The 25594-nt window shown below is 44.0% G+C and overlaps 1 protein-coding gene across 1 annotated transcript; it reads left to right on the forward strand.

Annotated features, from left to right (window-relative positions):
* The first annotated feature begins 1670 nt into the window (after positions 1-1670).
* Positions 1671-23672, forward strand: LOC144511832 (acidic mammalian chitinase-like). The gene is made up of 12 exons (XM_078242195.1): positions 1671-1828; positions 1970-2078; positions 2656-2685; positions 4157-4358; positions 4740-4796; positions 8888-9053; positions 9801-9925; positions 13791-13914; positions 14034-14216; positions 16608-16724; positions 19267-19408; positions 22936-23672. Exons 2-12 carry the CDS (start codon positions 2054-2056, stop codon positions 23190-23192), a joined length of 1428 nt encoding a protein of 475 aa, XP_078098321.1. The 5' UTR covers positions 1671-1828; positions 1970-2053; the 3' UTR covers positions 23193-23672.
* Positions 23673-25594: the final 1922 nt, after the last annotated feature.

Here is a 25594-nt window from a genome sequence, read left to right on the forward strand (position 1 = left end):
TATGTTCTATGTCTATGTTCTATGTAACATACCACTTGACTTTTTTAGTGCCTGCTGTACCTGCATGCTTACCTTTAGTGACTGGGTATGAGTTCACCCAGGTCTCACTGCAATTTCGCCTTTCCTAATTTTTGGCCATTCAGATAGTAATGTGTCCTGTTTTTGCCACCAAATTGGAGAACCTCACAACCCAAATTATAGTTCATTTGCCATTCATTTGCCCACTCACTCAACTTGTCCAAGTCACACTGAAGGATCTCTGTATCCTCCTCACAGCTCACCCTCCCACACATCTTTGTGCCATTTGCACATTTGGAGATATTACATTTGGTTCCCTCAATCATGAATACATATGGTGAAGAGTTGGGGTCCCATCACTGATCTACCCCACTCGTAACTGCCTGCCATTTGGAAAAAGACCCATTCATTCCTATCCCTTGTTTCCTGTCCGCCAACCAGTTTTCTATCCATCTCAATACACTACCTCCAATCCCATGTGCTTTAACTTTACACACTATTTTCTTATGTGAGACTTTGTCGAAAGCCTTCTGACAATCCAAATAAGCCACATCAACTGGCATCCCCTCATCAACTCTACTAGGTACATCCTCAAAGAATTCCAGTAGATTTGTCAAGCATGATTTCCCTTTCCTAAATGCATGCTGCCTTGATTTGACCTTGCTACTGCTTTCCAGGTGTTTTGCTATAAAGTCTTTGATAATGGATTCTAGAATTTTCCCCACTACCGATGTCAGGCTTATTGGTCTATTAATTCCCCCTGTTTTCTCTCTATCTCCCTTTTTAAATAGTGGGGTTACATTAGCTACCCTCCAATCCATAGGAACTGTTCCAGAGTCCCAATGAAAGCATCCCTTGCCACCAGAAAACTGGGAGTGCACCATCGGCAGGAACTTAAGACCCCACTGGCGTGAATGGCAGCAAAATTTCGGCACACGTTTTAAAGTTTTTTTGAAAGTTTATTTATTAGTGTCACAAGCAGGCTTACATTAATACTGCAATGAAGTTACGTGAAAATTCCTAGCCACCACACTCCGGCGCCTGTTCGGGTACACTGAGGGAGAATTTAGCATAGCCAATGAACCTAACCAGTGCAACTTCGGAGTGAGAGAGGAAATCAGAGCACCTGGAGGAAACCCACGCAGGCACGGGGAGAACATGCAAACTCCAGACAGACAGTGACCCGAGCCAAGAATTGAACCCGGGTCCCTTGCACTGTGAGGCACATGTCTCCGATGCATGAGATGCTGCTGGTTGCCGCACAAGGAACAATCGTGCTCTTAGAACCAAGTTCAACTTGAAGCCAGATGCAAAATTGTGTCGCCTGAAGAATACTCAACAGTTTGACTTAAAAACACATTGCCATTGCATGTGACAGCTCTGTTCAGCCCCACCCTCAAGTTTGCTTGAGTCACCTGCAGTGTTAGCAGGCTTGCCCTAGCTATAACTGTATCGCTACATTGTGCACTGTCTCCTTTCCTTCTCTATGAAGGGTATGCTTTGGCTGTATAGCATGCAAGAAACAATACTTTCACTGTATACCAATAGATGTGGCAATAATAAAATCAAAATCAAATGTGCATCTCTTCTGCAATGAAACCTAGCTAAACCTTGGATGGGTTAACAAAATATCACATTAAGTTGTGCAATACCTCAGAACACACATTATCACACAGAAGTCAGATGTGTTTGCCTTTCAACACAACTCTTGCTTAATACTAACTTCCATAAAAAATATGCATATTGAAACAGCCTACAAAAGGATATGAAATTTACAACTCAGTACAAACGTAAGCTGCTCCATGCTTAGGTAAACATAAGTTACTTTACACTGGCACTTACATAGAAGGCAGAATAACCTGAGAAAGATTCACCTGAATTTAATGGATTTTATTGATTTCAGATGGAATTTCTTTGCAAATCACTCACTTAACAACATTTTTTTTTACAGGTCCTTCCTTTAGCATCGTGCAGACGTTATCAAAGGGCACCTCTGAATAGAAAACCAGTGACTGAACAGCTTCAAAGCTCGAGGATGGGGAAGGTACTTCTCTTGACTGGTCAGTATTGGGTATTTTGTGTTGGATTATTTTCATTTCGGACTATCTGAAGTAGTAAATATGGCCACATAACCAGATGATTGTTTTCATCACTCGTTTCTCACCTTCTGTCTGTTCCTGTGGGGGTTGTTCACATAGTGCCATGGGATGGTTTATATCCACAGTAACAGGCAAACGCTGGAACAGCTTAACATCTCATCCAGAATGTGGCACCACAGACCGTGCGGGCATCATCCCTGTGATTGCCCAGTGTGTGCTGAGACTGGGTGGGTTTCCTCAATGCCAGTACCTACTCAGGAAATTATTCTTTCATATCCAGTTCGGTTAGATTTTCACAAACTGTTAACCTATATGAAGTGAACCTACATAAAGATAAAAAATAAATATCAAAGACATAAAAAATAGGTTCTACAGTAAAGCAATTGACTTAAGAATTGAATGTTAGAAAATTAGTTTATCTCACAATAATAAAGTTGAAATATTAATTTAAATTCCTTTGTATTATATCCTTTAACACTAGACATCTGCAGGTATTTCTTGACATGAAATTACATCATGCATTTCTTTTTTATTTTAGTGAGTTTGGTCTTACTGCACATATCACTGGGTAAGTCACTGCACATTTCCACTTGATATAAAGTGGTACATTTCATTGGTCCTGGGAATGGTAACATTGTGGTTATTTTACAGGAGGGTTAATGCAATCGAACATGTGCTCAAATCCCAGAAGGGCAATTTGAGAATTTGGATTAGGTTTAAAAACTGAGGTTAATGAAAATCAGGGAAAGGTTTGTAATGTACAGCTGAATTAATATCACAGAATCACAGATCACCACGGTGTGCAGAAGAGGCCCTTCGGCCCATCGAGTCTGCATCGATGCAGAAATGCCCTAATCTGCCCACCTAATCCCACTTGCCTGCACTTGGCCCATAGCCTTGAATGTTATGGCATGCCAAGTACTCATCCAGGTACTTTTTAAAGGATGTGAGGCATCCCGCCTCCACCACCCTCCCAGGCAATGCATTCCAGACTGTCACAACCCTCTGAGCAAAAACGTTTTCCCTCAAATCCCCCGTAAAACTCCCACCCCTCACTTTTAACTTGTGTTCCCTCGTAACTGACTCTTCAACTAAGGGGAACAGTTGCTCCCTATCCATGCTGTCCATGTCCCTCATAATCTTGAACACATCAATCAGGTCGCCCCCCTCAGTCTTCTCCACTCCAACGAAAACAACGCAAGCCTATCAAAATTCTCTTCATAACTCCCAGGCAGCATCTTGGTGAATCTCCTCTGCACCTCCTCCAATGCGTTCATGTCCTTGCTAAAATGTGGTGACCAGAACTGCACACAGTATTCCAGCTGTGGCCCCCTTGTCAAATTACTCCTTCCAAAATGCAACACCTCACACTTTTCAAGGTTAAATTCCATCTGCCACTTATTCGTCTATTTGACCACCTCGTCCATATCTTCCTGTAACCCAAGACACTCAACCTCACTGTTAACCACCCGGCCACTCTTCGTGTCATCGGCAAACTTACTGATCCTACCCCCCATATAGTCATCTATGTCATTTATATAAATGACAAAAAATAGGGGGCCCAGCACGGATCCCTGTGGTACACCACTTGCTTTATATTATTGTCCAGTGTCAGAATTAACCCCTTAGGTTTCCTCAACATACAAACATTAAAACAATTAGACCCAGTAGTACCTTTAGCACTGCTGCCTGACAACACCAGAGACTCAGGTACGATTCCCGGCTTGGGATACTGTCTGTGTGGAGTTTGCACATTCTCCCAATGTCTGCATGTGTTTCCTCTGGGTGCTCCGGTTTCCTCTCAGTGTCCAAAAGACGTATTGGTTAGGTGCATTGGCTATGCTAAATTCTCTCTCAGTGTGCCTGAACAGGCGACTAGGGGATTTTTACAGTAACTTCATTGCAGTGTTAATGCAAGCCTACTTGTGACACTGATAAATAAAGTTTTTAAAAAACACTGCGGTTGACCGGGATTTGCTGATAGCCTGGAATTCTTCTGGAGTTTTGCCACCTTATTGTCCTTTTTCTTCACTCTTCAGTCTCCTCCTACAAACTGGTTTGTTATTACACAAACTGGGCTCAGTACAGACCGATTGGTGGTAAATTCTTCCCAGAAAATGTTGACCCCCACCTGTGTACCCACCTGATTTATGCTTTTGCCAGCATGAAGGAGAATAAACTAGCCACCTTCGAATGGAATGATGAAACTATGTATGGGAAAATCAATAATCTGAAGAAAAAGTAAGTCATATCATTCCCTCTGAGCTCTGCTAGTTCCAAATTTAAAATCCCTTTTTGTAATTTACAATTAACCTCATATTAATTTGCATAGAAACTCTGCAAGTGAGTATTCAACGTCATTGCCTTTGTCTATGCCTTTTAGCTTTGACAAAAGGTCAGCTGGACTCAAAACATCAGCTCTTTTTTCTCTCCTTACAGAAGCTTCCAGACCTGCTGAGATTTTCCAGCATTTTCTTTTTTGGTTTCAGATTCCAGTATCCGCAGTAATTTGCTTTTAATCAATGTCATAATCGTGCATCCTTTATATGGTAAAGTAGATGTTCCTGTAACATGCCCTGAAATTACTTCAACATTGAATATCATATGTCCTTTTCTTAACAGAAACAGTAACCTGAAAACACTTCTGGCCATTGGAGGTTGGAACTTTGGTACCACCAGGTAATATCTGGAATCGTTTTGTTTCTACAAAATAGTAAATGTCACAATGTCCAGAGAGTCAAGAAATTTCAATGTTGGCATTCCTTGTGATTAACTAGTAAAATTAAGTTGGCAGTTCTCAATTTTGAATGATAAATATGGTAACAAACATCAAGTGAAACGAGTTCCAGGCATCTTCTTAAATTGTTGGTATAAATGCTGAGAATTATAGAATATCCAGTTTGGGGAGTTGGTTTTCTCAGTTGGTTGGATGGCTGGTTCATGATGCCAACAGCACAGGTTCAATTCCCAGACTGGCTGAGGTTATTCATGAAAGGCTCACCTTCTCAACCTTGCCTCTCACTTGAGGTTGGTAATCCTCAGGTTAAATCACCATCTGTCAGCTCTCCTCCATGGGTGGCATGGTGGTTAGCACTGCTGCCTCAGAGCGCCAGGGACCCAGTAATTTGATTCCCAGCTTGGGTCGCTGTCTGTTGGAGTTTGCATATTCTCCCCATGTCTGCGTGGGTTTCCTCTGGGTGCTCTGGTTTCCTCCCACAGTCTGAAATATGTGCTGGCTAAGTGCATTGACCAAGCTAAATTCTCCCTCAGTGTACCTGAACAGGCATCAGAGCGTGGCGACGAGGGGATTTTCACACTAATTTTGTTGCAGTGTTAATGTAAATCTACTTGTGACACTAATAAATAAACTTTAAAATAAAAGGGTCAGCATCCTGTGGTCATGTGGGACGATGAGGACTTTATCTTTTATCCAGTCAGACAGACTGGGGCCGCTTTAACAGGAACTTAACTCTAAACTAATGGTTCTCCAGTTATGATTTGCAGAATGGGGAAGTATGTCAGATTTTCATAACGCTATGGTGGAGATGCCGGCATTGGACTGGGTGGGCACAGTAAGAAGTCTCACAACACCAGGTTAAACTTAAACAGGTTTATTTGGAATTACGAGCTTTTGGAGCGCTGCTCCTTCATCAGGTGAGTCAGCTTGTGATTCCAAATAAACTTGTTGGACTTTAACCTGGTGTTGTGAGACTTCTGACGATATTAACACTGCAATGAAGTTGCTGCGAAAATCCCCAAGTCGTCACACTCCGGTACGTGTTCGGGTCAATGCACCTAACCAACACATCTTTCAGGCTGTGGGAGGAAATTGGAGCACCCGGAGAAAACCCACGCAGATATGGGGAGAATGTGCAGATTTGTCATGAACAGTGACCCAAGCCGGGAATCGAACTTGGGCCCCTGGCCCTCGGAGGCAGCAGTGCTAACCACTGTGCCATCATGTGGCCATGTTGTTGCTGGAGGGATAAATAATGACCAAAACATAGGTGGGAGAACTCTGCTACTATTATTCGAAATAGTGACATTGGATCTCATCTTCCAACCGAGACGTCACTTGGGGCCTCAGTTTAAAGTCTTAACTGAACGTTGACATTTCCAATAGTGCAGTACTCCCTCAGTACTCTCCTGAGACATCATTCTGTATAGTATGTGTTCAAATGTCTAGGGTCAGACTTGAACCCACAACATTCTGACATAGAGGCAAGTTCTTTATATAAATTATAGCTATGTCTTAATATAATCCTAAAGTATAAAATCAACATGAAATTGTCACCTATTGAATTTTGCGTAAAAATACCCTTCTATACAAATCATCACAATGCAACAAATGTGAGGTGATGCATTTTGGAGGATCAAATTTAGGTGTGAATTACACTATAAATGGCAGAGCCCTTGGGAGCATTAACATACAGAGGGATCTGGGCATGGAGGTCCACAGTTCCCTGAAAGAGGCAACACAGGTGGCCAAAGTGACTAAGAAGGCATATGGCATGCTTGCCTTCATTGGCCAGGGCATTGAGTATAACAGTTGGCAAATCATGTTGCAGCTGTATAAAACTTTAATTGGGCTGCATTTGGAGTATTGTATGCAGTTCTGGTCACCAGACCACAGAAGTACGTGGAGGCTTTGGGGAGAGTGCAAAGAAGATTCACCAGGATGTTGCCTGGTCTCGAGGGCATTGGCTATGAGGAGAGGTTGGATAAATTAGGGTTGTTTTCACTGGAAAGACGGAGGCTGACAGGAGACCTGATAGAGCTCTACAAAATTATAAAAGGCATAGGCAGGGTGGATAGTTAGAGGCTTTTTCCAAGGGTGGAAGTGTCATTTACAAGGGGGCACAGGTTCAAGGTGAGAGGGGGAAAGTGCGAGAGACGTTTTTCACACAACAAATGGTGGGTGCCTGGAACGCTTTGCCATAGGAGGTGGTGGAAGCAGGCATATTAGCAACATTTACATGATTACGGAGGGAATAGAGGGATGTGGACTGAGTAAGGGTAGAAAGCTTTTTTTTAGTTTAGTTAGGGCATCATGATTGGAATGGGCTTGGAGGGCTGAAAGGCCTGTTCCTGTGGTATAATTTTCTTTCCTTCTAGTCACTAGTTCATGTTGTCCTTTGTAGAATCCTAGAACCCTTATGATGCAGAAGGAGCCATTTAGCCCATTGGGTGTGCAACAACCCTCTGACAGAACTTCTTACCCAGACACACCCCCATGCCTATCACCGTATCCCCACATATTTACCCCACTAATCCCCCTAATCTACACATCTTGGGACACTAAGGGGCAATTTAACATGGCCAATCCACCTAACTGGCACATCTTTGGACTGTGGGATGAAACTAGAGCACCTGGAGGAAACCCACGCAGACAAGGGAAGAACGTGCAAAGTCCACAGAGGCAGTCACTCAGGGTTGGAATTGAACCTGGTCCCTGGTGCTGTTAGGCAGCAGTGCTATCTACTGTGTCACCATGCCACCCCAAAGATATTCTAACAAGCCCCAAGGGGTTTCAAAAGCATTCAGAAGTAGTAAACAAATGATTGCAAAATTGAAGAGTAAAAGATCATTACTGAACCCAGTTAAGGGAAGGTACTGCTCTAGCGGCATTGTCACTGCATGAGTAATCCAGAGACCCAGCTCCGGGGATCTGGATTCCAATCCCACCACAGCAGATGGCGAAATTTGAATTCAATAAAATTCTGGAATTAAAAGTTTAATGATTTTTGTCAATTTTGTTGTCAATTTTTGTAAAACCCCATCTGGTTCACTAACATCCTTTAGGGAAGGAAATCTGCCATCCTTACCTGGTCTGGCCTCCACATGACTCCAGAGCCACAGCAATGTGGTTGAATTTTAACTGCCTCCTCAGGAGCAATTAGGAATGGGCAATAAATGCAGTCCCAGCTGACGACTCTCATGTCCCATAAACAGAAGTTTTAACAAGTTCAAATTCAAAAATGCAGATTCCATTGTATCACTTCTCATTGGTACTTGGGTGTGTGAGATACCTTGCGTTTCAATCTCTACCAGAAATCTAGCTCCAAAGCATAGGTATGTAAAATAAATCCCTGATACAAATTTATCATTAGGCTAATAAATAAAATTCTGTACACTTAAGTGGAAAATTAATTTGGGTGAAAATTTTTGGGACAGTGCTAGAAATGTCAAACTAAAGGGGCAGAAGATGCTTGAAGATGTCACAACTTTGATTTGATTTCTTTTGATTTATTATTGTCACATGTATTGGAGTACAGTGAAAAGTAATGCTTCTTGAGCGCTATACAGACAAAACATACTGTTCATAGAGTACATAGGGGAGAAGGAAAGGAGGGGGTGCAGCATATAGGGCAGGATTTTCTGGCTTCGCTTGCCCCGAAACTGTAAAATCCCGCCCGAGGTCAGCAGACCTTTCCATTGTCCGCCCCTCGCCTGCTCCGATTCCTGTGGCGGGCGGAGCAGGAAAATACCGGCCATGGTGTTACAGTCATAGGTAGGGTGTGGAGAAAGATCAACATAATATAAGATAGGTCCGTTCATGGTAGCAGGAAAGAAGCTGTTCTTGAGTCTTGTATTAAATTTTGTGAAACACTTTTTTTTAAAAGAATTTAGTCATTAATTTATTAAACAGTGGAGTTTAGAATGAGCATGCTAAGTATTCAAAGGAACAATACTGGTCAGAAGTACTCCATTGGATTTCAAGTGTAGATGCGTGAATATTTTCTCTATTTTCAACCTTTCCCTGTGAGTAGATTTACCAACATGGTGGCTACACAGTTAACCCGAGCAACGTTCATCAGTTCTGCAATTATCTTTCTGCGGAAGTACGGATTTGATGGATTAGATCTGGACTGGGAGTATCCTGGATCTCGAGGCAGTCCACCCGTTGATAAAAACCGTTTCACAATCTTAGCCAAGGTGAACATTCTAAGAATATCATCTTTAATCTAACATTACAAAAAAAAACAGCTTTGTAACTAATCCAGCTCAAATTGTGTTTCATTCTTTGAGGACAATATTTTAATTCTGCTAATAGCTGTACACACCGTGGGGCAACGAAACAAGAGCAAAATGAATTTTAGACAACCAAGAATGCTTCCCAAATATCAGCAAAGGCTACATATAGAATCCCCATAATGCAGAAGGAGGCCATTAGGCCCATAGAGTCTGCGTCGACTCTCCGACAGAACAGTTTACCCAGTCCCTATCTCCGTAACCTGATGTATTTACCCCAATCCCCCTAACCTAGACATCTTTGGATACTAAGTGGTAATTTAGCATGGCCAACCTACTTAACCTGCACACCTTTGGAGTGTGGGAGGAAACCGGAGCACCTGGAGGAAACACACGCAGACATGGGGAGAATGTGCAAACTCCACACACCCAAGGCTGGAATCGAACCCGGCAGTGCTAACCACTGTGCCACCGTGCGGCACATCCTCATGAAAATGGCTGAAGGATGGTCAATGAAGATGACCCTAGCAAGTTTACTCAGTTTCCTCAGGAAAGTACATACAGCATCATATGAAATAAATCCTTCACGTACAAACCAAATGATAACATTTTAAGAGAGACAGAATTGGACACGACCAATATGAGCTGTGACTATATGTTACGCAGAATGTTTATCATCATTTAACATCAAAATGTGCTAATTCTTTATAGGAATTGCTAGAGGCTTTTGAAGCAGAGAGACGTTCTTCTGGGAAGAACAGACTCCTGCTCACCGCTGCAGTCGCTGCTGGGAAACAAACCATTGATGCTGGATATGAGGTAGCTGAGATTTCAAAGTAAGTTCATTGTGTATAAACCAGTAATTTTACACCCTTTGGAAAATGCTTTCATTAAATATGTTGCAAATAAGCTAGTTGATGTTTAAGTTGCCTTATTAAAGATTTTGAAGGATGTTAATTTGTTTGTTTGGAGTCCACTGCACCCTCAGTCACCCACTAAATTGTGTGCATCTGTGCTTGAGAAGGGTGAGAATCAGTCACGTAATGGTACACCATCAGAGCTCTCACCCTCACCTGAGGACTCTGCCTTCCTCTGTTGCTCCTCTGTCAATCTTGTAGGATTTGTGGGAGATAAAATATATGGACTGGAATTTTCACACCACGCTCCCACTGCAAGCGAGGATGGAGAATTTGGTGCTTAGCCAAATCTCTACTCATTGCAGCGGCAAAAATTCCCGCCGGCGTGAAGAGCCGAAAAATTCCGCCCATAATTTATTGATGATGTGGGGAGAGGTTTCTTAGTCCACATGTACATTAATATTTGAATCCTTGTTTTCAAATTACTCCAGAGCCTCAGCACTCCCTATTTCTGAATTCTTCTTCAGCCCCAAAAACCCTCTGCTCGATCAACTCTGACCTTTTGAGCAACTCAGATTTTAATCGCTCCGTCATTGGTGGCAGTGACTTCAGTTGCCTGGGCCCCAAACAATTTGCTCCCCTCCCCACCTCTTCACCTCACTTTCCTTCTTTCAGACAATCCCGCTCTCTCCTTACTCTCTTCTCCCGTAGTGAAGCAGAGAGCTATAAGCGTAAGAAGTGAAACATATGGAGAGGAAGAAAAGAAAAATTTGAGGAGGTTTACAATGAGGGATGAGTGTGAGAGGTCAATAAGGTGTGGACAAATGCGAATCTTGATTGGCCAGATGGGGGTGTGAGGAGACGCTAGAGTGAGATAAATACTTGCAGCTGCAAGGCCTGTGTTCTGAGATGTTGTATGTGGGGATGGGGGAGGAAGAAGTTGTCACCTAAAAGTGCTACGTTAGCTTTGCTTGACTGCTCTTACTGGGTCATTAACCCTCTTGCGGTACTTGATCCAGCTATGAGGGACTTGTACATCTGCTTGAGTTGGACTTCCTCCTCCATCCACAGGAAACAAAAATTTCCCTCGGTCCCTTACCACCTCCAGTGTGACTTCCAAGGAAAATTCAGAGAACCGGGGTCAGCCTTCCCTGGTCTTTCTGCCATCAGTTTTCTTTCTTCTGCCTTCAGCAGCACTGTTGACTGCAGTCATTCTAACCTCTGACTGAATCCGCTTCAATCAATCCCTTTAAGCGAGTATGAGTCATGATCCCACTGCACTCTGTCATTGATTGGCAATCTTGGGAATGGTATGCGAAGGCCGTAGCTGAGTTAAACTGCTGCATCAAAGCTGCTACTGAAGCTAACAGGTCCAGCCCCTTCAGTTGCAAAAAGGACTTGTTCAATAAAATTCCTCCAAAGCAACTGTGGAAATGCCACAACATTGTCTCTGCTACACAGAATGATATTGGTTATTTGTGTTTTGCTTTTGGTTTATTCTTTCCTCACAGCTTCCCAATTTTACAGACCTCAACTTTAGCTGTAACTGCTGGGCAGTTACATTAAACAGCCTGGGGCAAAAACAGAAAATGCTGGAAAATCGCAGCAGATCTGACAGCACCAGTGGAGAGAGAATAGAGCCAACGTTTCATCGAAAGGTCGGCTCCATTCTCTCTCCACAGATGCTGTCAGACTTGCTGAGATTTTCCAGCATTTTCTGTTTTTGTTTCAGATTTCAGCAATATTTTGCCTTGAGACAGCCTGGGATTGATTCCGAGGAGATTGAGACTATTTGATACGTCTGAGAGACTATTCTCCAAATTCGTGAGCGCTATGGCAGCACGGTGGCACAGTGGTTAACACTGCTGCCTCACAGCTCCAGGGACCTGGGTTTGGTTCCTGGCTTGGGTCACTGTCTGTGCGGAGTCTGCACATTCTCCCTATGTCTGCGTGGGTTTTGTCTGGGTGCTCCAGTTTCCTCCCACAGTCCAAAGATGTGCGGGTTAGGTTGATTGGCCATGCTAAATTGCCCCTTAGTGTCCCGGGATGTGCAGGCTAGAAGGATTAGGGGGGTAAATATGTGGGTTTGTGGGGATAGGGCCTGGGGTGATTTTGTTGTTGGTGCAGACTCGATAGGGTGAATGGCCTCCTTCTTCACTGTAGGGTTTCAATGATAAGGGAGAGATGATTGTGCTGACTCCCTTTCTTTTTTTCACCTACCAAAGACGGTTTGTTTAAAAACAGTTGTTTCAGCTCATGAGTGTTTTTGTCTGGAACAGACCAAGTGTCAGACTTTTAAAAAAAAGATAAGGTATGCTGATCAACACTCAACATACACAGCTACTCCTACGCTCACTCGCACACAGTTACACACACTCTGAGGAAATGAAATGATTAAAAGTAGTGTGCATTTACATTTTATGATTCCAAGAATTCTTTGTTGCACTTACTTTTCCCCAGGGTGAGGATTTGAACCAATGCAGGATAGTAATCGTTTTAGCCAACTAAAGAAAAGCACGAGTTAGTTTAGAAGGAAAGAGTTTTTTCATGTTTGCAGTAGCAAGTTTCTCTTATTACTTTCCAGTCAGGGTGCAGTGGAGCCTTGGTATGGCTCCTCAGTTAGAGACTTCAAGACCAACTTAAGTAGGATCATAGAATCACTACAGTGCAGAAGGAAGCCATTCGGCCCATCGACCCTGCACTGACACCAATCCCACCCAGGCCGTCTCCCCGTAACCCCACGTATTTACCATGCCAATCTCCCTCACAGTAAGTGCCAATTTAGCATGGCAAATCAACTAACCTGCACACCTTTGGACTTTGGGAGGAAACCAGAGCACCCGGAGGAAAACTTCGCAGACACGGGGAGAACATATAAACTCCTCACAGTCACCCGAGGCTAGAATTGAACCCGGGTCCCTGGTGCTGTGAGGCAGCAGTGCCAACCACTGTGCCACCATGCTGCCCCATGAGTTAAAAGCAGACTTAATTTGGCTTGTTTCCTTTTGTAAGCGTAGGTGTTTCTGTCTACCTGACCAGAATATGCACTATTAGTACTATTAACAGAAAATCTGGCCGGAATTCTCCTGCCATTCATGCCAGTGGGATTTTCTGGTCCCGCTGCAGTGAACGGAGATTTGGATGAGTACCAAATTCTCTGTCCTTGCTTGCAGCAGTGGCAGGACGTGAACGGCCAGAAAATGTCAGTCTTTGTCTCTGTCACGTGATGAGAACGTCTCTTCCCATTGTCATTATAAATAGTTTTGGATGTTAAGGCCAATGTCAGACAATGAAGTCCAGATATTACTCATGCATTTTCCATCTTGATAACAAAGAATTTTCTTCACACATTTTTGTAGATTTTAAGTCTGGAGTTGCCAAGGCTACTGTGAACCCAGTCTTTTTAATTAGTTGAAGACATGCAACCCTTATCACTGGAAGGGTCATTAATTACTTTTCCAGGTCTTGTTCAAACATGAAAATTAGATCAATGTTCTTACAATTGCATATGAATTAGCAGGGGAAAGAAAAGGTCACCTGACCTCTCAACTCCACTTTTGTTGCAGGAATATGTCAATTTCTCATTTATAGTTCATAAGTTTGTATTATGTGAATGTGACAAAGGCCACCCAGTGGCTTAGCTGAGAAAAAAAAAATGAAACTTACATTATCAAGAGTTGCTATAGTCCCAATAGTCAATTAGTTGCAAACCTGGTACTTTGACTGGGAATGATTGTTCCAGTATTGGAATCACTGACTCGGTGATAACTCACAATGATTATTATAATTAACAATTAAAAAGAATTTCAAATTGTAATGCTTCATGAAGTAACTTTTTTAACAGATATCTAGACTTTATCTCTGTGATGGCGTATGATTTTCATGGATCCTGGGAGACAATCACTGGGCACAATAGCCCTCTGTATCGTGGCTCTGTTGACCAAGGCCAGTTTATTTACTTTAACGTTGTAAGTATGTCTGCAAAAAGTGATATTTTCGTTCTTGCAGTAACATTTTACCAACAGGTAATGTGCTTTGACAATTTAGTAAAATTTCAATAAACATGTCGAAGTAAATTATCTTGCAGAACTATACTATGAACTACTGGAGAGCAAAAGGTGCCCCAGCAGAGAAACTGATTGTTGGATTTCCAACCTATGGACGTACCTTCACCCTTCGCACCTCTCAAACTGGTGTTGGTGCCCCAGTATCCGGAGCTGGTCAAGCTGGACAATTCACCAGGGAGGCTGGATTCTGGGCTTACTATGAGGTAATTATGCGCAAATAATTTTCATTTATCACATGATAAACTCTCCAGATCATCTTGAATATATGCAAAATCAGAAACTTGGCCCACATTGCGCCATAGAATCTAACTAACAGCAAATGTTGCATTTTGGTACTTTTCCTTTACTTTTACGCTGGACAGAACACATGATTTTTAAGCTAATATCAAATTGCTATATATGTCTGCATAATATGTATTATAAAATGAGAAAACATTATCTGCATCATCCAAAGCTACGATCAGTCAAAGGGGTCCATACAAAAGGCCACTGAAAAAGATTTGCTGAAAGGGCAACATGGTAGCACAGTGGTTAGCACTGCTGCCAGACAGAGCCAGACCCGGTTCAGTTCCGGCTTCGGGTAACTTTTTGTGTAGACTTTGTACATTCTCCCCATGTCCGCATGGGTTTCCTCCAGGTGCTCTGGTTTCCTCCCACACTCCAAAGATATGCGGGTTAGGTGGATTGGCCATACTAAATTGCTCCTCAGTGTCAGGACGATTAGCAGGGTAAAGACATTTGTTTACCGGCATAGGGCCTGGGTGGGATTGTTGTCGGTGCAGGCACGATGGACTGAATGACCTCCTTCTGCACTGTAGGGATTCCATGATTCTATGGGCCTGATTTTACCAACAATTTGCGCCCGCTTTCGGGTGCGAAATCACGGTAAAGTCGGGCGTGAGGCCTTTATCGCGATCTGCACCCGCGAACGCACAGTTGGTCACTTTACCGAGACCCGCGAATGGCGTGGATCCGTTCCGCGCCCAAATTGGGCGCAACGATGATTTAAATGTATTTGCATGCATTTAAATTGACTTCATGAACTGCCCGCCCAACTCTATCAGCATTTCCCCCTTTACCACCGCGTTTGCATATCCGGAACCGCGCTTTTAGGGACCTGCTAAATAAAAGTCTGAGTTGGGCGCTCCAGCCTCTGAAGAGCGCGTTCAGAGCTTCCAACGGCTCTCTGACTCAGATCAGTGGTGGGGGGGAGGAGGGAGGTAGGTCAGATCATTCTTTGGTTGGAGGGGGGAGGAGGGGAGTGAGGTCGGATCGTTGTCTGGTTGAGGGGGAGAAGAGGAGGCGGGACAGATGTATCTCTGGTGGGGGGGGAGGGCTGATCGTTGTCTGGTGGTGGGGGGGAGGGCTCATCGTTGTCTGGTGGTGGGGGGAAGGGCTGATTGTTGTCTGGTGGTGGGGGGGGAGGCGGGTCAGATGTTCCTCTGGAGGGAAGGGGGAGTGAGGCCAGACCATTCTCTGGCGGGGGAGTGAGGCAAGTTTGTTGCCGGGGGGGGTGGGAAGTGAGGCCAGATCCTTGTCTGGAGTGAGGGGGGGGAGAGTGAGGCCAGATCGTCATCTGGGGGGGCGGGGGGAGTGAACCAGATCGTTGTACGGGGGGGGGGGGAGAGAGTGAGGCCAGATCATTGTCTTGGGGGGGAGGGGAGCAGGGAGGCGGGTAAGATGTATCTTGGGGAGGCGGGCAGATGGATCTCTGGTGGGGGGGGTGCAGATGGATCTCTGGTGGGGGGGGCAGATGGGTCTCTGGTAGGGGGGGCAGGGGGGTCCGCTGCCGCTCTGCGGGCGATCGGCGGGGAGGAGGAGGGCAGGGGTGGCGATCGGTCTGGGCAGTGGGTGGGGTGAATAAGGGGGACACATACATATCACTATCCCCCTTATCCACCACTCCCCGCTACCCAGACCAATCGCCACCCCTGCCCCCCATACCCCTCACCAATCACCCGCAGAGTGGCAGCGGACCCCCCTGAACCCCCCGCACCCCACCAGAGATCCATCTGCCCCCACCACCAGAGATCCATCTGCGCCCCACCCCGAGATACACCCTCACTCCCGCTTGTCACTGCCAGGCCGCTTTCTCTGCTTTCTGCGGATCAGGAGCGATCCGACATGGGCGTGCTTTTTCCAATTTATTTTAAACTGCGCATGCGCAGTTCAGAGCTCCGATTGTTCCGGCAGCGCTAAGCCCCACCCACAGTGCGAATCGGACTGGAGATGGCTGAGAGCGTATGGGGGCGTCTGAAAGCGGATTTCTAAGTCGGATCTGTATTACACCCAGATTTGGCACTTCGAATAAAAATGGTAAGATCGGGCCCTATGTGTTGATAAATCCCCTGTCACCTTGCGGTGTTAGCATTTAAAAGAAAATACCACACCTATTAAATATTCCACGTGCCTTTGAAATGTGTTTTTGTAAAAACAGATTTCTTTTTAGAAGATAACTGCTAATAATATTTTACTGTTGAATATCTTTGATTAATTAACAATGAGAGCTAACCAAGAATAAATGGGAACAAAATAAGAGAAACAGGATTCATTTGTCAGACATGTTAACAGTACTTATTGGTTTTGTTTGACAGGTCTGTTCATTTCTGAATGGTGCCACCATTAAATTTATTGAAGACCAGAAGGTTCCTTATGCATTCAAGCGTGGACAGTGGGTTGGATATGATGATCAGAGGAGCTTTACAACCAAAGTAGGAGCTTTGAATTTACCTCCATAATTTCACGCATGCACTCTAAGTATTCATTTTCCAGTTTACCAGTAGCATTAGAGGTCTACACATGTCACAATAAGATAATTTTATCAATAAAGGTGAACCAACCTCTGCAATTAACAGATCAGAAACCAGCTAATTAATGGTGTTCACTTTTTAATGAAAATCACGATGATTGCGTTATATCAGACTAGAATATGGCAAATGTGATTGCACTATTTAAAAAAGGAGGGAGGTTGATAACAGGGAATTACTGATTGGTTAGACTAACATCAGCAGGAGGGAACATGTTAGAGTCTATTAAAAAGGATGTGATAACAGGAGACTTTGAAAATTTCAATGGGATTAGACAAAGTCAATGTGAATTTATGAAAGGGAAATCATGTTTGACAAACCTGCTGGAGTTTTTGGAAGCCGTAACTAACAGAATAGATAAGGGTGAACCAGTGGATATGATGTATTTGAATTTTCAGAAAGCTTTCGATAAAGTCCCACATAAGAGGTTCGTGTGCAAAATTAAAGCGCATGGGATTAGGGGTAGCATACAGGAAACAGAGTAAGAATAAATAGGTCTTTTTCAGTAATGAGTGGGGTACTGTAAAGATCAATGCTTGGGCCCTAGCTATTAATTATATATATGTCAATGATTTGGAGGAGGGAAAGAAATGTAATATTTCCACGTTTGCTGATGGCACAAAGCTAGGCGGGAATATGAGTGGTGAGGAGGATGAGTCTTTGAGGCAATTTTGATAAGTTGGGTGAGCGGGCAGTATAATGTGAATAAGTGTGAACTTATCCACTTTGGTAGCAAAAGCCGAATGGCAGAGTATTACTTAGATATGATAACTTGGGAAATGTTGATGCACAAGGGGTCTAGGGTGTCCTTGTACAGCAATCACTGAAAGCAAGCATGCGGGTTCAACACGCAGTTAGGAAGACAAATGGTATGTTGGCCTTCATTGCAAGAGGACTTGAGTACAGGAACAAGGATGTCTTACTACAGCTGTACAGGGCCTTGATGAGACCACACCTGGAGCACTGTGTGCAGTTTTGGTCTCCTTTACTAAGGATGGATATACTTGCCATTGAGGGAGTGCAGTGAAAGCTCACTGGGTTGATTCCTGCAATGGCAGGGTTATTACATGAGAAGAGATTGGGTCAAATAGATTTGTATTCACTGGAGTTTAGACGAATAATTGAGGATTTCTTTAAAACGTTTAAAATTCTGACAGGGCTGTGATAATAAGCGACCACTAATTTTAAAGAAGATTTAAATATGACGGTTGGTTTTAATTTCAGTCACCATAATTGATATCTAATGATTTAATCTGATCGTGGCAAGAAAGGTAAATTCAATTTAAAATTACAATACTCACAGTTAAGCTGATAAAAATGTAGTATCAATATAACAAGTAAGGAACATCAAAGTGTTGGTAACTCCTGTAGTTATATACATGCATTTCAATGCTGTGGGATCCATTCCACATCTTATGTGATATAATATATCCAATGACTAGTTCATATTCTATGATTAATCTATTTTATATTTTGCATTAGATATGAAAATGACTTTACAGTAATAAGCTATGAACAACTGATTTTCATACAGAGTGACTGGCAGCATCACTGAGAATGTGTAAAGAAGGTTTTGTAAATCAGATTAAGCACTTTAGAAAGGAACAGAAGCATGGCTCATGCTAATATTCACTGGAACAACAATGAACATAGACAAGTGGTAAAAACCTTATTTCAAGCTATTATGCGAATTCTGATAGAAAAAAGATCACAGCACAATGGTGGTGGTGTGGAATAAACTTGGAAAAAAACTACTGGTACAAAAATAAAGTCTGACAATACAGCTCTGGCGAAGGGTCATCCAGACTCGAAACGTTGGCTCTATTCTCTCTCCACAGATGCTGTTAGACCTGCTGAGATTTTCCAGCATTTTCTGTTCTTGCTAAATTTATTCCTCCCCTCATTGCTATCCTGCATGCCTCCCCGGACCTGCAATCAGTCACAACACATCGATGACCCATGTTAGGCTGAAAGTTATCTTATCTTTTTAGGCTTTCCTCATCTTACTGCCTCGCCTATCCTCTCAGACCCTCCTGTCTGAGGGTGATACAGATGTGGGCGACTGGGGGTGGGGACCGGTGGGGGGGCGGGGGCGGGGGGCAGGCAATAACAAGTTCTACAGGTATCCCACCAAACAACCATCATTCCCAAGGGAAACTGAAGTGGGAAGCATTGATCAGCCCCTCCCCTCTCATTTTCATGGCATTACAATGCTGCATTGGTTGTTCCGCTTCCCAGGAATACCCCTAGAAATCTCAAAGCAATGTTCCCTGGGTCTTCTTCCTTTTCCCTGTCCTACATGTTTGGGAATGAATAATCCTCAGAGCTACGAAAGAGGAATACCAGAATCAGAATATCTAGCAGAATATTTAGGTATCAGATGAAATGCCAAGTTCATTTAACCAAATGTGCTTTTGAATTGCATCTTATATCTTTTTACTTGTAGGTTCAATGGTTGAAGGATAACAACTTCGGAGGTGCCATGGTTTGGGCTTTAGATCTGGATGATTTCAGTGGAACTAAATGCAGTCAAGGAGTTTACCCTTTGATCAACACATTGAAGTCCCTCCTTCATATTCGTGACTCTGGTAAGTTTTTATACGTAACCCAACTAATCCTAAACTCCATCCTATTGAATAATTGGTTAACAGATTTGTGTCTATGTGTACTTGCTGTGTACAAACTCTTGCTATGTTGCATCTACATTTTTGATTTTAGTACTGATGCCCTCGTTTGTAATGCAAACCAGCTCTTAAACTTCTCACTCTAATCACATGCTCCCATCAGTGGTGACACACTTAGAAAAAGCAGCTGAAACCAGAATACACCCTATTGGAATAACTGGTATGCACCTGGGGTCAGCTGGAAAAACCAAAAACCATCCAGAAAGCGTTTCGTCCCTGATGACTTTAGACTATGGGCGGAATTTTCGAGCCGCATTCGCTCCGAAACCGAAAATCCCACCTGAGGTCAACAGACCTTTCCATGGTCTGCCTCTCACCCGCTACAATTCCCGTGGCGGGCGGAATGAGAAAATTTGCCCCTATGTTCAGTTGTGACATACAGCTAAAGTTAAAAGTTCATTTATTAGTCACAAGTAAGGTTTACATTAACACTGCAATGAAGTGATTGTGAAATTCCCCTAGTCGCCACAGGTCGGCGCCTATTCGAGTCAATGTACCTAACCAGCACGTCTTTCAGACCAAGGGAGGAAACCAGAGCACCCAGAGGAAACCCACGCAGACACGGGGAGAATGTGCAAACTCCACAAAGACAGTGACCCAAGCCGGGAATCGAACCCGGGTCTCTGGCGCTGTGAGGCAGCAGTGCTAACCACTGTGCCAGGATATGCTGAAATCAAGCATGCCCCCTTGGCCTGATAGGGCGACATTAAGATTCCAATGAGTCCCCATACCTCTGAATGAAACGTGGGTGTTCAGCAGCTGAACAATTGCCAGCCTCACATCTATCGGAATGCGACTGGTGTTTAATCTGCTACCTGGAAAAATACCCAAAATGAAAATCTATCATGCGCATGTTTGCTCATTGTTTTGCTTTCGATTTTTTTTGTTTACAGACAGTACACTTGTAATATAGGCATCATGGTAATATGTAGAAATTTCCACATGTTGAATCATACACAAGTACACAGAAAATGCTGGCAAGGCCTGCATGTGACTCCAGACCCATGGCAATGTGATTGACTCTTAACTGCCCTCTGAAATGGCCAAGAAAACCATTCAGTTCAAGGCCAATTAGAGATGGACAACAAATACTGGCCTTGCCAATGACACCCACATCCTATGAAAGAATAGAAAAATAGGGAGGGCTGTGGCTGAAACCACCATACCTGGTGCACACGTGGCACGCGATGCTTGCGTGGCCAATCATGGTATTGCCGAAGAGGAGAAGGTGGAGGTGACGGAGAGGAAGAGGAGGATCTGGAGGTGGTGGAGCCAAATGGAGGATATCCCAGCATTCAGGAAATATCACCCTGATGAGTGTGCTGCAGCTGAGAACCGTCACCCACTCACTCGCCCTCACACACTCAACCTCACACATTCAATCTTTACTCAAACTTCACCCTTGCTGTCAATTGACCCTCATTCATTCAACCATCACTCACTCACTCTCACTCATTCCCCCACCTTCACCCACTCACCCTCAGTCACTCACATTTATCCTTACGTACCCTCACTCTCTCTCACCCACCCACTTTCACCCACTTGCCCTCACTCACACACTTACCCTCACTCACTCACCCTCACCAACCCTCACTCACGCACCCTCATTCACATTCACTCATGTCCACACTCATTCATTCACTCTCATTATGGTGAGGCAATGGCCTAGTGGTATTATCGCTATACTATTAATCCAGAAACTCAGGTAATGTTCTGGGGACCCGGGTTTAAATCCCATCATCGCAGATGGTGGAATTTGAATTCAACAAAAAATATCTGGAATTAAGAATCTACTGATGACCATGGAACCATTGTCAATTGCTGGAAAAACCCACCTGGTTCACTAATGTCCTTTAGGGAAGGAAATCTGTTATCCTTACCTGGTCTGGCCTACATGTGATTCCAGAGCAACAGCAATGTGCTTGACTTTCAACTGCCCTCGGACAACGAGGGATGGTCAATTAATTCTGGCCATGAAGCAAGCCCATGTCCCACGAATGAATAAAAAGAAGTACTCAACCTCTCTCACTCACTCATTCACTCACATGCCTGAGATCTGGTGACACCCAAAATATGGGTGCACTGCGAATGGGAAGTGCGAGTGGAGCAGGGGTGAAGCAGGGAAGTGATGTAAAGTGGCAGAAAATGAGAGAAAGATGGGGACAGTGGGGAAGAGAGGGGGAGAGTGGAGCAGACCAGTGGAGGATGGTGGGGTAGGGCAGTGCAAAGTGGGGTAAAACAGGGGATGGGGGCAGAGTGGGAGAGTGTGGGGTAAAACAGGAGAACAGCGGAGAGTGCAGTAGAGCAGGGAAGAGTGAGGTAGAGCAGGGGAGAGTGGGGTAGAGCAAGAGCGAGAGGGGGAGATGGATGGAGCAGTGGAGAGTAAGGGAGAGTGGGGTAGAGCAAGAGCGAGAGGGGGAGATGGATGGAGCAGTGGAGAGTAAGGGAGAGTGGGGTAGAACAGAAGAAAGCAAGAAAAGTGAGGTAGAATGGGGAGAAAACAAAACCGGGACCAACAAACATTTCATTTTTTCTTCATTGTGTTCCCTTGATATAAATTTTAAACAAGACACTGTCATGCCCCAGCATTGCACCCCTTGTGCCTGAACTATTCTGCAAATTATATAAAAATAATAACAAAATATTGATCTTTCAGTGAGGACTGCACAACATCACCAGCCTCTGGTTCAACTATGCCCTAGACAGGAATCCAGTTCTTGCTTAAATGGACTCGACTCTTCAAGTCCCTTAGCGATTGAGTTGTGTAATGGTACATGCTGAAGCCTGAAACAGGTCACGGCAATGTCAAACTGTAATTTTGCAGAAATATCAAAGTATAAGTGATGGTTTAAATTACCTTAGAAGAATGTGTAAGTAGGTCAAATGCCAAAGCAACCTTCTCAAACTCATTTTCTTATTCCTTTCATAGCTTCAACCCACACTTCCTCTGCAAATTCCTTCAGGTCTATGTCCTAACATGCATAATCCACTTCTCCAGCTCACATCTCTGTTTCATTCCTTCTTCTGCTCCATCTACAATGGCAAAACCTTCAACTGTCTTGCCTAGAGCTAGTCCTAAAACATCCTTTATCCCATTCTCCCCACAGAGCCTTCGCAAATCCTTCCTCACTGTCCAGTTTCAATCACTGTCCAGTTTCAATCACCTCCCCAATTTATCTCCCATTGTTGCTCAATATCCTTTTCCACCTCTGTTCCACACTGTTTAGAATGCTAAGCATTATGAAGGTGTAAGTTGTTGTGAGCATTCTAATGTCAGGTCTAAATTGGTCGTTGAATACATTATGCTCACTCGTTTTGCTGTTGTAACGAAATGATGTGTGGAGGAAATGGAACCTGACAAGATAATGAAGATCTCGATGATTTAGATCCTGGTAGTTTGATTAACAACTCATTTGATTATTTTTTCACAGAGGAAAGTCCAGCACCCCAAACCAGAACTTCACCCGTAACCGTACCAGTCGAGCCAACTGATCCAAACTCCATTGCTACAACTGCTGTTCCTGACACCAATGTAGACAACTGGTGCCAGGGCAAAGTGCAAGGGTTATATGTTGACCCAAATGATCGCCATAAGTATTATGTTTGCAGCAATAATCGAACCTTCCATCAGTCTTGTCCTGCCGATTTGGTCTTCAGTGAAAATTGTCTTTGTTGCAATTGGCCTTAATTAAGGTAATGATACTGCATAGATTTGATTGTGAAGTATTGCTCTAAAATGAAACTGAATGAAAGCTTAAAGCATGAAAAATGAAAATGAGTTTGATGTTGTGCTAATTTGTCATTGTGTTTACCAGAATTCCAAGTGATAATGCAAGCTTGTCCCAGAAATAACGATAGCCGTAGTTTAATTTCATTAAACTGATTGTTGTGATGCGCTTAGTTGTTTATGAGGAAAGATACTTTATGGCTGAAAATTAAATGGCAGAGAATCACACAAAAAAGAATGTTTTGACTATTTGTCAGTGGAAACAGATACAATGGCACCAATGAGCAACTTGTGAATGAAAAGTGTGTGATTTTAGAATCAGCTCAGAACAGGCTAAATAATGATCATGCATGATTAGTTAAAGCTGTCTTATTTTCGCTGTATTCCTTTGTTCTTCAAGTTTTCTCCTGGAGCACAAAAATAAAATTCAATTTCATGGATTGAACAGTTTCTGTTATTTTGCTTTGGATTTTTAATTCCCTTTCTCTTATATTAACTTGAACCCACACAGAAGTTTTGAGGTCCAGTAGAAATCTACACAAGCACAGTAGTATACAGGCAAAGAGGAGCATCAATATAATGTCAATTTGCTTTATCAAAGGTAGGTAACTGAAACTAGCAGAAAGGTGGAGGATTGGCAGACAGTGAGGATGGTACAAATTCACTGCAACAGGACATACAGAGGCTGGTAAAATGGGCAAACATGTGTCCATGGATCACTACATTGGCCAGACACATCTGCAATGATGATATTGCCATGAACAACTTTCTCTGACTACAAGACCCTAGCAATTTCCATTGCAAATTCTGATTTAATATGCCTTTTAGGGAGAGCAGCATGGTATCACTAGAAGGGCAGTGAGTCATGCGATCTAGACTTAGGGGGCAACTTTGAGCCCACATTCATCTGTGGGAATGACGGCATGTTCAAGATATGGAAAGCATAATTTGCGCTGGCGAGTTTTCGAGTTCTGATCTTTCAAGCCGCTCGCCAGCAGAGTAGCGTAAAATGTGCCGCAGGACAAAGATGTTCGAGGTGAGATCGTGATGACTAAAGGCAATCTGCAGGTCCACTAGCATGCCGTGACCTTGTACTAGTGACAATCCATGGAATAAGTCAAACATAACCAGGCAGATCAATCTGCAAAATGATCTTATTGTCTCAGTCCAGAACCTAACATTGTAATATACAGAATGTTTAAACAAGATTGGCAGTTTCAAGGGAGCTGCAACATTACACTTGCAGGGGAATGCAAGTCCATCAATTCATCCACCATATAAGTGCAGGATCTGCATTGAGGACACATTGAACAAAATGGAGAAAGGCAGACTAGAGCTCCATTCCTAAAGAATTCTTCATAGAATCCCTACAGTGTGGAAGGAGAACATTTGGCCTACTAGAGGGCAAGGGAGGGTGCTGCTTGGGCATTGCCCTGGCATCTTGGCACGATCAGCCTGGCACCTTGGCAATGCCCACTGGGGCCAATGGGGGTGGGGACCATAGAGGGGGTGGGGCCTATGGGGTGACACCTATGGGATGGGCCTTAAAGGATGGGGCCTAAAGGGGAAGCCCGATCGCGGAGGGTGGGGATAGGCTGCCACTCTGATTGTGATCAGACGGGGGGGGTGGGGGCACAATCAGTCTGGGCAGCAGGGGGGCAGCGGGGGCTACATGTCTGTGCAGTGTGGGGCTCGTGATCGGCCACTGGCCCCCGCGACTGCAGAGGGGGAAGGGATTGTAAGGCTGCCTACAACAGCAGGGGCCTAACAGCTCTCTCTCTGCCTGTCAGTCCCCTGTTATTGAAATTGCAAACGTGCAGAATCAGAGGTCTGCGTATGTGCAATAGCTCCCTCTACAGTTGCTATTGCACATGCGCAGACACTGAGGTCAGCGCATGTGCAATAGCTCCCTCTGCAGGCTGGCTAGCAAATTAAGATGTGGAGATGCCAGCGTTGGACTGGGGTAAACACAGTAAGAAGTTTAACAACACCAGGTTAAAGTCCAACAGGTTTATTTGGTAGCAAAAGCCACTGGCTTTCGGAGCGCTGCTCCTTCGTCAGCTACCCCTATCAACTTTCGATGGTACTATCTGTGCCTACCATGGTGACCACGGGTAACGGGGAATCAGGGTTCGATTCCGGAGAGGGAGTTTGAGAAACGGCTACCACATCCAAGGAAGGCAGCAGGCACACAAATTACCCACTCCCGACTCGGCGAGGTAGTGACGAAAAATAACAAACCTGATGAAGGAGCAGCGCTCCGAAAGCTCGTGGCTTTTGCTACGAAATAAACCTGTTGGACTTTAACCTAGTGTTGTGAGACTTCTTACTGTGACTAAGGAGCCAGTAATGCAATGAGGTAA

This window comes from Mustelus asterias, chromosome 25, assembly GCF_964213995.1.
Source record: "Mustelus asterias chromosome 25, sMusAst1.hap1.1, whole genome shotgun sequence".
Classification (NCBI taxonomy): domain Eukaryota; kingdom Metazoa; phylum Chordata; class Chondrichthyes; order Carcharhiniformes; family Triakidae; genus Mustelus; species Mustelus asterias.

Coding starts and splice junctions, on each gene's coding strand:
- LOC144511832 (XM_078242195.1), top strand. CDS start 2,054: ATGGGGAAGGTACTTCTCTTGACTG. Junction 4,359..4,739: donor ATCAATAATCTGAAGAAAAA/GTAAGTCATATC, acceptor TTTTCTTAACAG/AAACAGTAACCTGAAAACAC. Junction 19,409..22,935: donor CCTTCATATTCGTGACTCTG/GTAAGTTTTTAT, acceptor ATTTTTTCACAG/AGGAAAGTCCAGCACCCCAA.